This window comes from Gavialis gangeticus, unplaced genomic scaffold, assembly GCF_001723915.1.
Source record: "Gavialis gangeticus isolate Ggan-Ray unplaced genomic scaffold, GavGan_comp1, whole genome shotgun sequence".
In the NCBI taxonomy this organism is placed as follows: domain Eukaryota; kingdom Metazoa; phylum Chordata; order Crocodylia; family Gavialidae; genus Gavialis; species Gavialis gangeticus.
Genome location: NW_017729022.1, coordinates 50,594,493 through 50,607,974, shown reverse-complemented (window position 1 = coordinate 50,607,974; position 13,482 = coordinate 50,594,493). Strand labels below are relative to the sequence as shown.

The 13,482-nt window shown below is 44.5% G+C and overlaps 1 protein-coding gene across 2 annotated transcripts in view; it reads left to right on the top strand.

The window, feature by feature from the left end:
• The window catches only part of LOC109295815 (suppressor of cytokine signaling 1-like), an 18,693-nt gene extending 8,245 nt beyond the window's left edge, over positions 1–10,448 (top strand). For both annotated transcript variants that reach the window (XM_019514882.1, XM_019514883.1), the window contains exons 2-3: positions 2,555–2,674; positions 5,612–10,448. In XM_019514882.1, the coding sequence (XP_019370427.1) occupies positions 5,678–6,388 (711 nt within the window). In that variant the 5' untranslated portion in view covers positions 2,555–2,674; positions 5,612–5,677 and the 3' untranslated portion in view covers positions 6,389–10,448. The remainder of the gene's footprint in view (positions 1–2,554; positions 2,675–5,611) is intronic.
• Positions 10,449–13,482: the final 3,034 nt, after the last annotated feature.

Here is a 13,482-nt window from a genome sequence, read left to right as displayed (position 1 = left end):
TTTTTTTTTTTTTTTTCCTAGCTGAGCTGGGGTAGGGTGGGCAGAATACTGCAGTAGTCGCTGAACTTAGCAGAATAGCTTGATTTCTTTTTGTTGCTCTTTTTTTAAGAGGGAGGAGACAAATTTCCAAACTGGATGCTGGAACTTAATAGTCCAAAGGAAGTTAGGTTCTTGGAAAGGCAAGCAGTTAGGATTTTTCTGCCAACAAACTAGAGAAGCCTTGCAGTAAAATAAACTGCGGCCGGTTACCTGCAAACTGCAAAACAACTTTGACTTCCAGGAGGGAGATGGCTTGTCTGATATGCAGTGCCAGGCTATAACAAACTTTGCTATTGCTGCTAGGGCCAAACAGCTTAATTTGCAGATAATTGGTCATTGGCTTGTACAAAAAGTACACTTACAGACTTGGATGATGTGAAGAATGTTTAAAATGCATCAAATCACTGTTTTTCTTAGCAGGGGAAGGGAAGGAGGAGAGGGTAGAAACCTTGTTCAGATTATATCAGCAATGTGGAATATTTAAGATCTTCAGCTAACTAACTAGAAGGGACATGGGACAAAAAAGAGTGATGAGACATATGTGGAACTTACCTGTAGGTGAAAGTTAAATATCTAAAGTGGGGGTAAAGATGTTACCCATCCATTCCCCCTTCTTCCCCTCTGTCTCACCCTGCCTGCCCCCAAATCACAAAATGCTTGTAGCAAGAGCAATTCTTTTGCAAGACCTATAGAACTGATTCCCAAAGAGTATGTGGCTTTGGCTGTTCATTTGTAATGCACAGAAACAGGAAATGTCATTGCGTCTACATGTGGTTCTTGGTACTAGACTGCAGCTTAAGGAGATCTATAATTTTTGCATCCTGGTTGGATGCTATAGGATTAGAGAGAGTTTCAGTCTTAGACTTTTTCAAATACCATGTTACGTGGCAGCCGTGATGTCCTTCATCTTGAATGAAACAATATTAGTATCTGTCTAGTGAAAGGTAAAGACGACTACAAACTTCCTTGCAGGCCTAACTGCAAGGTAGCAGTTAAGATTTCCCCGCCTTAGTACAACTGCAGCATGTTTTGCATCTGTGCATTTAGCTCTCACTGCTTACTTGTATGGTCTTTTCCAATCCTACCTCCTTTCTGAGCCAACCATGATAGTCTCAGCTGATTCTAGTGCTGGTGTGGGTAAGTGATTCTATTGTGGTTGTGCACACATGCCCTGTTGTGATAGCACATTACATCATGCTAGTACCAATGTGGATGGAGGTCACTGTTGTGGTAACAAGGTTAGTCCACCATTCAAGTATATTGCTGTCTGCTTAACCCCGGCTCTTTCTTCCAGATTCACACTTGGGCTGTATGCTGAACTTCACTCTACCTCTTCTCTGCAGCCACCTCATGACTTGCAGTGCCTTTAACAGGATCCAGCTAAAAAGATTTTGTATAACAAAAGTTCAAGCCAGGCATTGTGCCTAGACTCTGTATTGCATGAAATTCTTTAAGCTAGGGTCTCCATACTCCAGGAAGCTGTATATCGTGCTCCTGAGAAGCACAGACTTTTCCTTGTGGGTTGTGGAAGTGTGCCTCCTTCATCCTACAAATACCTATGGTAGGGGTGTTTTGTGATATCTTGTAATGGATCCGCTGTGCAGCTAGGAGAGCTATTGGACAAACTTTCAGGCATCACATGCCCTTCCTCAGGTTTAAGAAAGAGGCATGTGTAAAGCCTTTCAGAATTGCCCAGAATTCAGCTGAGAGCTGTTCTGGGAATTCTGAAATAGATAATAACAGCATTGGCTGTGTCACACTAGTGTGGACTCCAAGTCAGTTAATTGCAATTAAAGTTGCTTTGTAGGGATGAATTGCCTGTTGCAGGCTGCAAATGGTGCAAACCAATAACAGTGAAGTGAAATAATGAAACTTTATACATAAACAGAGCAGTGGGGAAGTGCCTCGAAGGGCCTGCAGAAAGTCAGGTTTATTTTTTTTCTGCTTGCTGAATCCACTGGCAGCACTGTTGATTGAATGAGGGTCTGTGTATGCTGCATCACCAGGGGTTGTACTGTACTGACTTGGTATGGGGATCAGCTGATATTGCACAAGCAATAAAAATAGCTTTGGATATTGTAAAGCATCAAGGCAGAAAAGTACCTATTAGAATTGATTGTGCCTCTGTCTAGGTGGTCCAACAATAGTAGAGGCTGTATGTTTGTTCTGTACACTACTGGTAGACCAAGATGCTTTTCATCTTAACTGTGACTATGCTACTTGGATCTTGTAAATCAGGCCTAACACTTGATTATTAAAAATATTTTTTAAGATATCCTGTAATGTTGCTATTCGATTTTGAAAAGAGTGTGGCAAACATCAAGCTCTTTGTAGTTGCCTCTGAGGATTGAAGGCAGTGATGATGGATTTATTATTGGGGTGTCATGGTCTAAAAAGTGCTACAAAGCATACATTGGGGCTGGTAACAAGACAAAAGGGTCAGGACAGGCAGACTTGGTGACCCACTGTATTTCACTGATGGCCAATTTGACTTGCTTCTCTCTTTTTTTCCAAGGAGAAGATCTGTTCTCTCTTAAGGCTTTGGAAAAAACTGGAAAGGGCTGTGCTGGCACGCTCAGAAATGGACAATCCTGGGCCTCATGTCCAAGAACTTAGGAGTGACAAGCTGAAAGAGGTAAGCAGCATTTGTGCTGAGGGGAAGGAAGGAGGGTGGGAATTAGTGAAAGATGCAAAAAAATCAGATCTTTTCTTGAAGCTGTCACTGGATGTGTATGCACTGGACTTGCCAGGCATCAGTGAATAATGTTTTTTGGCTGCATACAGGGGCCAAAAGGTGAAAGCTGTACAAAATGGCAGTCTGTTAGACCACTGTACACAAGTCTGGGTCAGAAGGAAAAGGAGAGTACAGTCACCTTGACGGTGAATCGCAGTGCACAGGCAACTTTATCAAACCTGTTCAGAATTGGGTCGCCATTTGTGTGCATATGCTGCAAAGTATGTGCTGAGTCTGGATATTTTCCAGTGCCCAAAGGCCATTTGCTGCTAACTTGAATGAAAAGTCAAGGGACAAAGTACTTATGGGTGCAGTAAGGGTGGGCATGTAACTCCCCCAGCAAGAAGTATGAGTGAAGAGCTGTACTAGTAGTATTTTGTGGGACTTGAGTATTTTGAGTCTCAGCTGATGGAGGTGTCTCTAATCACTGCCTCTAATTACTTAGGACTTTACAACCTGTTCATTTGGTTGTGGGAGAGGCATGTCACAGCTCCCTGTGGAGCATGAGTTCTGTGATAAATCTCATGTATCCCTCCACTTTTCCAGGGGAGCAGTGGGCAGAGTAGAAATGATGCAACCCTCTTGAGATTTAGATTGACCTGAGCAGCTGGCTGCTGACTACTTCAAAAATAAATAATCAGCCTGCCAGAGGTCGCCACCTCCTGTTCACCTGTATCACTGGCAGTTCCTTTCCAAAATGCTGTTGCACTGAGGTGTAGGAGATGCAACAGTTGGGCTTTAACAATGACAATTAAAGAGCCTGTAGCTCACAAACCTTCTGGAGCAGAATTGAAGCTTTCTACCACTAGAAAGCCTTTCTAGTGATTGTATCATCTGAAAACTCAGTTCTTTGCAGGGCAGAGCTCTGGCTGTGGAGTGTTAGCACTGCATTATTGCCTAGCACAGAGAGGCTCATTGTGAAGGGAAAGATTAGCAAAGACTGGGCTTTACCTAGTGAGCATCTATCTCACAAGCTCCCATACCAATGGGCCCTGGTTCTTTGTACCTCTGCAGGTCGTGGATAGCAAGGACCACGGAGACTACATTCTCCTGTCTCTCCTGAGACACATATTTAGTTATGGGTTAAGGCAGTGTGCCTGGACTGTGTGAAAGGAGTTTGCTGCTGCCTCTGCTAGGGGAAAAGGTGTAGCACAGAACTTGGGTGCACGGAGCTCTCTGTGGCACAAGTGAACTACTTAAAAGGAAATTTCTGAATGGTGACAAATGGGAGCAATGCCATTAGTTAAGCCTAATAAAAGGGATCCCTAGAGTGGGGGTTATAAGAGGTTAGGTTAGGGTTTGCCTGACTGCCTAGGCAGGTGGCATAGAGCAGCCATACCTTGGGATGGTTGTGTTGGGAGTGAGTCCGGGAGTGGTAGTGCCATGTGCCTGAGACGAGCTGGGGAGTTCCCCGAGGTGAGAAGTAAAGGGAAACTGAAGGCGCATGTTCTTCAATCTTCAGGCTGCAGGACAGCCGTTAAGCCTGCCCACATATACACCTCCCCCTCTCTTTCTGTCAGTAAAAGAGAGAGTGATTAGGTTAATGGAGCGTCTCGGAGGACTAGGGGCAAGGTTTTGGCGGTGAGTTACTGACTCGTAGGGCTGGGGAAGTGGTGTGTAACAGCTCAGGCTTCTCGCACAGAGCAAGCCTCTGGCTCAGGGCTGTGGTTTTTACGTTTTTATATGCATATAGATATTTATACCTGGTATATATATTTTTTTATAATTGTAATGACTTAGATGGATTGATATCAGTTAGAGCGGATGTAGGAATCAATGCAGTTAAATATAGACAGTCTAGCAGGAACACAGAAAATGCAAACAGAAATGGAGAGATTGTGGCAGTAAGAAAAGGAGAGTCATCTTAATCCAGTACGGGCGCAGAGGGAGGCTACTGGGCGGCAGGGAGCAGGAGATGCAGAAGCAGCCACAGAGCAATAAATTATCAGGATAATCTATTGGCAGGGTGGAAGTTTGGGGCTCAGAAATGTCCCTCAGGATTCACACGGCACAGTTGGGGCAAAGGAGGAAAAGGGCTGAAGGGGGAGCAAAGGGCAGGGGGGACATGGGACTGGGGCACAGGGAAGGATCACAGCTTGGATACTGGCTGTACCCCACTGTGTAAACAGGATAAAACAGTCCTACCTCATGGCAGCTCTGAACCACATGCTCAAGGTTTAATGTTACCACATAGGAAGGACCTAATCTACAAGGGGCTTACTGATGGGAAGCAGAGTTTCATCTGATGGCAGATGGAGCAGGGCTATGATGTAGTGTAATATAGGGGGACAAGTCCTTCCCAACTCCCATTTCTTCATAGTCCAATGGGTCTTCTAAGGAGACAGTGGAGATAGGTAGGAGGAGTCCTTCAAACCAGCAATACAATCATACTGCACAAGATGTTTTCCTGGCTAGAAAAGGTCCTGTCTTCAGGCTTGGGCTTTTTCTTTAACTTGGGGTGTGAGGGAAAAGGAAAAACAGCCCCACTGGGAAATTCCCAGCAGTGAGGTCACAGTGGTGAGCTATGCGTGGGCTGCCCAGGGATGCAGTGGGGAGCCCCTTTGGAGTCATCTAAGACTAGATGAGGCAGAGTCCTGCTAAAATATAATCTGCAATGTCTGGGGTGAGACCAAGGGATGAAGGAAGCATCAGCTGCCATAACAGCTACTGAAATCAGAGAGGAAATAGCTGTTATTTATCACCTTAGTAACTTCCCTGTATCGTCCCTCACTTCTGGCATTCTTGCTGCTGTGCTTCCTTTGTGTGAAGCCTTTCTTTTGTCCAGTCAGAACAACATAAAAGAACTCCTGCCTGCCTCACTTTCCTTCTCCTCTCTAGGCTGGGTGCAGAGAAGAGAGCATGTTACAGATAGCAGCTTTCTGGGACCCATGGGCTCTTTGAGAGATGATCAAAGGGAGGCCGGAGGATCTGCAGAACACACACCGGAGCATTCCTCATCCGCAAAGGCAGCATCGGAACACTCCCCCTGCCCCAGCATCATCCAGGTTACCCACACACTACCGGGTTTTTCGCAGCTGTGAGTGGGAGGTCCTGGAGCGATCACTCAATATCTTGCAGGCCAGTGGCTTCTACTGGGGTCCCTTGTCTGTGCGTGAGGCACATGCCAAGCTACAGCAGGAGCCAGTGGGGACCTATTTGGTGCGGGACAGCGCTCAGGGGAACTTTCTATTCAGCCTGAGTGTTCGGATGCCGTCGGGCCCAGTCAGCCTCCGGATTTCCTTCCAGGAGGGCTACTTCTGGCTCAGGGACTGGTCCTCAGACTGCGTTGTTACGCTGCTGGAGATAGTGGTGGCAGGAACTCGGGCCAACCCTATCCATTTTGATGAGATGGGGGGAACCCCCCTCGTGTTCGCTGAACCCCTGCGCAGGCCACGCAGGACTGTGCCCACATTGCAAGAACTCTGTCGCCAAAGTCTGGCTGCTCACACAGAGACCAGAGAGTGCGCAGGATATGCAAGCACAGAGATGTGTATAAGGGGGGCAGTTCCTTTTAATTGTGGGAGGGGGTGGACCAGGGTGCTACCCAGAACCCGATGCCTACATGGACAGGGAGAGAAGCGTGTGCATGTGGCAAACCAAACTAAGCACCCCTGACATGGACACATGAACTGGATGCGTGACATTTTATGGGAGTGTACATTCTGCTAGGGGAAAGATAAAATCTGCTGACTATGGGAGCTGCACATCAGTTAGCGATGTTTATAACCTTTCCCTGTGGTAGAGTAGAACTGCCTCTCAACCACAGGGGGATCCTCCAGCACTTTATTCCAGTTGTGACTGCAATGCATAAGTTTGAGAAGCAGGATGAGATGTCCATCCTTCCAGCTCACCCTCTTCCTCCTACCTTCCAAAGTGCCTAAGCTAATTCTTGCTGACCATCTGCCCTCATGAAAAGGTCCAACTGAATTTTAGACTTTGACAAGTGTCAGTTCAGTGTGAGTATGCATAGAACTCCTACGCTGATCTGATACCAAAGCAGCTCGGCTGCATGTGTGGGAGTGAGACTTCATGACCAACAGCCTTCCCTTCCCTGCACCACAGAAGCATAATACATGCCAAAAATCTCTCTGATATTTGCACTGGAGCAAAGAGTTGTAGGTGTGTACAGTAGAAACAAGGTTCCTCTAGCTTCTGCATTGTTTTATTGGAAGCTGGACGGCAGGGCTTCACTTTTTTTGAGTGTAGGTGGGATGTATTCTACTTGGACCATATTGTATTTCTGTCAGCCAAATCTTGGTTTGTAGAAGTCCTGCTTGTTGGATTGTATGGGCAGATGTGCTTAAAGTACCATCTGGTATACTCTTCTGGTGGTATACTGCTGCCCTCTGCAGGCTGTAAAAGAATGCTCTCAGGGTTTAGGCTTTTGTCTTAGAGGCAGAGGAGGGGGCCTTAAAAAAAATAGTATGAAGGTGTTTTTTTTTAAAGTCCTTTTCCAAAACAACAGGGCTCCCAGCAAATGTAAGTATTCCCCTGCAGTGTTGGAAGTGCAAAGCACCTAGCAATGTGCTAGCATGCAAGAATCAGAGTTAAGTTGATTAACTTGCGTTTCACTGTCAAGGCCAGTTTGAACACACAAATTGGCAGTGATTTGAGAGAAGTGAATTTCATTTTTATTTTTCAGTGGAATAATCAAAGAAGTTTTTCAAAACACAGGTACTAGAGGGGAGGGTGTTTTCTTAATATCATAGGTCCTCCATTTTGAACCATTGTTTACTGCACTGAAAGGCAAGCCAGGTGCTTGATGGAACAGCTAGTGGGAAATGCTGCAAAGTGTCTGCAGTATAGAAACATGGTGACATAACTGACAAGGATGAGAGAAAGAACTACAAAAATATTTATTGTATAGAAGCTTGGTTCATATCAGTGATATCAAATTTAAGTTATGCCTCTGAAATGTGCTTGGGTTTCACCAGGTGCGTCCAGAGATGAGGAATATTTTTCTCCAAGTAGCTAGAAAAGGTCCTTCCCCTTCCTCCCCCATCCCTCTCCCTAGTGTTATTATAGCTAATGGTTCAAATCTTGGGCTTCTGATCACTTCAGAGTGAATAGTGGCCTGCAGGCCCCCTCCTTCCCCTTTTTTTAAATCTGTGAAATTAGTACCGGGGTGGGCAATTATTTGGCTAGAGAGCCACTTCATGAGTTTTGGTGTCCTCTCGAGGGCCACACTTAACCCACCCAGAGCTGTAACACATTCTGATCCCTTCCCCAACTCAGAACCTGCTAGCTGTGCCCACAGTTTGCCACCACCCACCTGGTGTGGTAGAAGCAGCTGTGGACATGGCTGGCAGGTTCTGGGTGGGGATCAGAGCATCTTCCAGGTCCACAGCTGACGCTGCTGTATCGGTGCTGGGCGGAAGCAGTCCCACCTGGCATGATGGAAACAGCCCCAACTGTTTGGCATCAGGTGGATCACAGGTTGGATCCCATGAGTCGATAACTGGCCACCTGTGGGCCAGATATAATCAGTTGGCAGGCTGGATCTGGCCTGCAGGCCATATTTTGCCCAACCTTGAATTAGTATGTCCTGTTCGTCAACAGCACAACCAAAGCATCTAGGCTATGTCCTATGGGAGGGGACTGGCTGCAAAGCAGATGGCCAGGAAGCTAGACCAGCAGGTTACCACTGCAGTTGTATTTTGTGCCTTTTGCAGAACTTCTAGGCCTGTAATGCTAGCATGTAAGAGGGGCCTCGGGCAACATGTCCACGGCAGAAGCACTTCACTGGTGTTTTGTGCCAGCAAAATCCTCCTAATACAGACGCAGCTGTACTGGCAAAGTTGCATTTTTTTTTTTTTTTTACTGATAAAGGAAGACAAACCACCTCCTACAAACAAAATGGCTTATACTGGTAAGAGTGCAGTTTCTTTGGTTTCACTGTGTCCTCATTAGAGGCTACTGATAGCTCAGCTGTGTCTGGAAATCTCACCTCTAGACAATTTGAAAAATCTGTAGTGTTACCCTGGCCTCTGGCACTTTCTGAACAACTCCCTGACCTATGGATGCCACACTGCTCCATTTTGTGCCGTACATTCCCCACACTCCTCACTTCCCTTAAAAGTTGGATAGTAATAGTCTTCCCTGCCTGCATGGCATTTCATTCCCTTCCTTTTTCACCCACCACAAATACAGTGCTCGAGGTATGCAGCTGCATTTCTCAGTCAGGAACTGACTGACTTCTTTCCAGTTAGTAACTAAGCACAGGAATGCTTCTGTTTTTATGATGGTGGTTATAGTATACAGGGGGAAGAGCCATCCAACTGGATTGCTTTGACCTGTCTGTGAACTGTTCTTACTTGGTTTTAAAACAAGCACCTTGGGTTTGTGCAGCTAATTGCACTGGAACCATTCCACTGTTAATGGTCAGGGTTGCCCTCTCTGAAAATCACACTAACAGGGAAGAAAATATTTTAGCTTTTAATAAAGTGATGTTTTTGTATTCTTTCTCTTGTCTTTGTGCTTGAAACTAAAATTGTGCAGCATGCCTTCATCTCTGTATCACAAATAATTTAATTCCTGTATATCCCCTAGTAAATTGGCTTGAATTCTGTGGGTGAAAAGCAACTTGTCAGAGCTAAGTATTGTTTCGTAGCTAAAGCTTAAAATGAGAGTGCTGTTTGTGTTTGGCCCTGATAATATGAAGGAAAAGGTAACTTGAATTGGATGATGGAGTGAAGAAATCCCTTTTGGGAGAACTAAGATGTGAAGAACGTGTTGCAAAACCTTTTGTATCCAAGTTCCCAGTGATTGTTCCTTTTTCTTTTCTTTTCAGAATTATGGGGAGAAAAAAAAAACTAAGGGAGAAACATGGACTACATATATAAAAACACAATTGTTTACTGATGGGAGGATTTAAACTTTTGTTTCTGTACACCTAGTTTTGTTTTGCTGCTGTTATTCAGTGGGAGATATTTTGCTAAAGCAACCTGAATGTATATTTGTCCCCTTTCCAGGAAGGAGAAGCTCCTTCTGGCATGTCCCAAAGTACTTCTTCGGTGGCCAGTAAGAGTGTGTTATTTCTTTGAGTCTCTTTACTTTGTGCCCCCAGTGCACTATTTAGGGAATAGGAAAACACGTTTGCATCATAACAAGGTTGGTTATGAGTCTTGACTGGCTCACTTCACTCTGAAGAAATTATACAAGTGCATATACGGATTTTTACAATGTTCTTGCTAACAGCAAAGTTGAAAAGTTGTTTAGTCTCGTGAGAGGCTCTGCATATCAGGCCTTGAAGTGCTGGAAATTGAGTCCCAACATGCCACAGGCACAACACAGGAAATGGGAAGTTTTAATCTGACTCTCACTAACCCCCTTTTAACAATGCTCTCGAGTCTCACTGGTTAATTTTCCCAGAATCCTTGCTTAAAACTTCATAAGTTAATAGCTTCCTTATGCATGCATGTGTGTGTGCACAATAGGGGCCCTGCGGCTGATGGATCTTGTAATACATGACTACCTCTGATTTAAAAAAAAGAAAAAGAAAAAAAGGTCTGTATTCCATTATGATTCTGCTTCATCAGATTAGAAGCCATCTAAAAGTGCAGACATATGTGAATGCACTTTAAAAATTGCATGATATTTGGGCGTGATGGATGCTTGCAGCTGGACTCCTTTTCAGCAACTAGGTTTTGAAATACAACTTCCTTATGATCTCTGACCTTAATGTTTATCAAAACCTATGTTTTTGCATGACTCCCTTTTGGTAATTTTGCTAGAATGGTTCATTTACAAAGCTAAACTCAAGTTACTGGAATGTATTGACTTGTTCAGTTGTGCACCTGCATGCCAATTCTTTGGGTATTTAGCTTTGTTAGTGTTCTGTAATCCTATACATAGGCTGGAACAGAATTTTCTGTTTTTGCTATGCCATTGCCTACTGAAGGAAGAGGGAATAGGGGCTGGAGGGTATGTGGAAAGGGGAAATGAGATAATAGCCGTAGTGTAAAGATGGGTGGGTGAGCAGGGCATGAGCTCCAGGCACTGCCTAATGGGGGTGGTATTGGAATGAAGTTAAAGGGTTGCTTTTCCATCCTCATTTGCCCTCATGTCCCTCACACCTTCCTTGCAGTGGCTTTAGCTCTGGTTCTGACAATGGGGAGGGCAGAGAAGTAGCAACACACGTTGCAGGAGCTGCGGCCAGAGGTTTGCTATTGCTGGGGGAGATGTCGCCTCCTTTGCTGCCGAAAACAGTTTTTCAGCTTCTCAACACTCACGTTTGCAGTAAAAAAGGGGGTGACATCTCGCCCAGCAACAACAAACTACAGATGCAGCTCCTGCACTGTTGCTGCTGCTCTGCCATTCCCAGTGCTGGAGCTGGAGCTGCTGAAAGGAGGGCACGTGGTGCAGGGGTGCAATACTGGGCAATTCCACCTCTGAACAACAGAGCCATTCTCTAACTTGTGATTCCCTTGCACAGAATTCTCTGGGCTACAGTACACTCAGAGTATGACTGCATAAGCAAGAGACTGCAAAGCAAGCATAGGGCTGAAGGTATTACACTTATTCTACACTTATTACATCTATTCCACAAAAAACTGCCTGTGTGCGCACACTCACTGTACAATATGTACAGTTTACCCTACTTTCATTGCCAAGCAAACAGTCTCGCACTTACTGCAGGGTAAAAGTATACACACAGACATAGTTACCACAAAATAACCGATGTCCTTCAAATTAATATCCTAGCTTGCTTTATTGGAACTTGTTAGTGTAGCCATACCTTCACTCATGTACCAGTAGCAATCTAGGTACAGCAGCCTTAGAGGTCCCCATGGGCTAACTTACTCAGCTTCTCCACAGGATAGAGCTCCTTGCTTGCATGACTAGACTGCTACTGAGTTAGCTTGCGGTTCTCTATTTGTGTGACTGCAGTGTAGACTAGTGCTTCTCAGCCATGGTGCTGCAGCACTATCAGGTGCTTTGACGTTCTTTCAAGGGTTCCACAGGTTTGCACACGCTAGGTGTGCAAACATGATTCACAAAATTAACTTAGAGATTTCATATAGTTATCCATAGTGGTAATAACATTCTGACCTATTGTGGTCTTTCTGAATTATTTGCAAATTGCTCTGTTTTTCTGTAGTCCCAAATGGGTGGAAACTTAAGAACTGGCATTTTCCAACTGGCTTTGAGTCTAAGGAAGAGTGCGTCAAGTCTAAAAAAGGTTGCAAACCACTGATTTATCCATACCCTGCATCGTTGTTTTGATCCCAGCCCCCAAGGTCTGCACAGACCAGGAGTTGTTAACGTGTTGGCAACGTAGCAACTTTTCTAGTAGATAAGGGTAAAAAAAAAATATTACTGAGAGCAAGTAAATGAAATTTAGACAAGGACAACAGGGGAGGCTTGGCAATTCCAAGAACAGCACTGAGCTACACGTGTCAGAGGGAAGGAGACTAGAGCTAATTAATATCAGCCAACCTGGTAAGCTATACCAGTGTTTTTCAACTTGTGGTCTGCAGACCCATGTCTATGGGGTCTGCAAAAGATGATATGATCAATCAAAAGTATGTGAATACCCAGTTAAAATTCAAAGGAGTCTGCACTCCATTTGAAATTTCCAAAGGGGTCCACAAATGAAAAAAGGTTGAAAACCACTGAGCTAGTCAGTTGATAAGAGGTGAGTGAGGAGAAAGTGGCACATGTCATTGGGGCATGCTCAGATTACCATTATATGTATCCACCCCAAAATAGTGTGCTTTCCCCTGGCAACTTGTCTTTTAGAATATTGTTCTGGGTGGCAATAATGTGAATCTTGGCTTGATCCAAATCCTGTTGACTTCAGTAGGCTTTGACTCTGGCCTATTGTCCCATAAAACTGGAGTTGTACAAACTGGGTTTTTCACAGTAAGCTTACGTGAAACAAGTCCCTGCTCCCACTGGCTTGCATGGTAGTTCACAGTCTTGGAACTTGCTGCCCTTACCAGGATGTTCCCTACTGGCTAGAAGGATTGCGGAAACTGGAGTAAAACATTTTGGGACATATTCACATCTTCAAAAGTGCCTAAATGACTTAATCCCAATGGATTTGTGAGCCTTGTTAGTTAAATTAGGGAAGACTTGGGCTCTCAAATTGGAGAACTAAGTGGAAAACTATTAAGTATAATACTTGAAAACAGAATAGATGAAATGCAGGGAAATGCCTTCAGATGACTGCAGCAGGAATTCATTATAATTACTCAAGAGAATGAGTCCATGGTTTGAAAAACTGGCAGTCACATTTTCTAGTCAGGCAACTGAATTTTGGAACTTTGCCTGCCCCTGCCAAGGGAATAGATGTCTCCTGCTTCCTTCCCCAACCTGCATGCATCATAGAAAAATCAATCTAACAGACACTTACTGAACCTAGTCTTGATAGTTCCAGTTAGAAACAAGGATCAAAAAACTCAATTGAGACTACAATCCCCTAGACCCTGGCCCTGTTTTGGTGCTGAATCACTGTGTATGGGGAAAGGAGGAATTGCATTGCTGTGTAAGCTAAAACTGCCTTGTGTTGTGCCATACCTGGCTGGGCAATGGAAGTGGTTCCAGCAGTAATTCCCATAATAAATGAATACACCTAGGTTAATGTTTCCTTTTTTTTATTAAAGAAAAAGGATTGCTGTAGCTTGTACCTATTTTTTTATATGGATAAAATCTAAAAGGAAACTTTCCTGTGATGTAAGCTATTGGTTGATGATAACTGCTTTAAA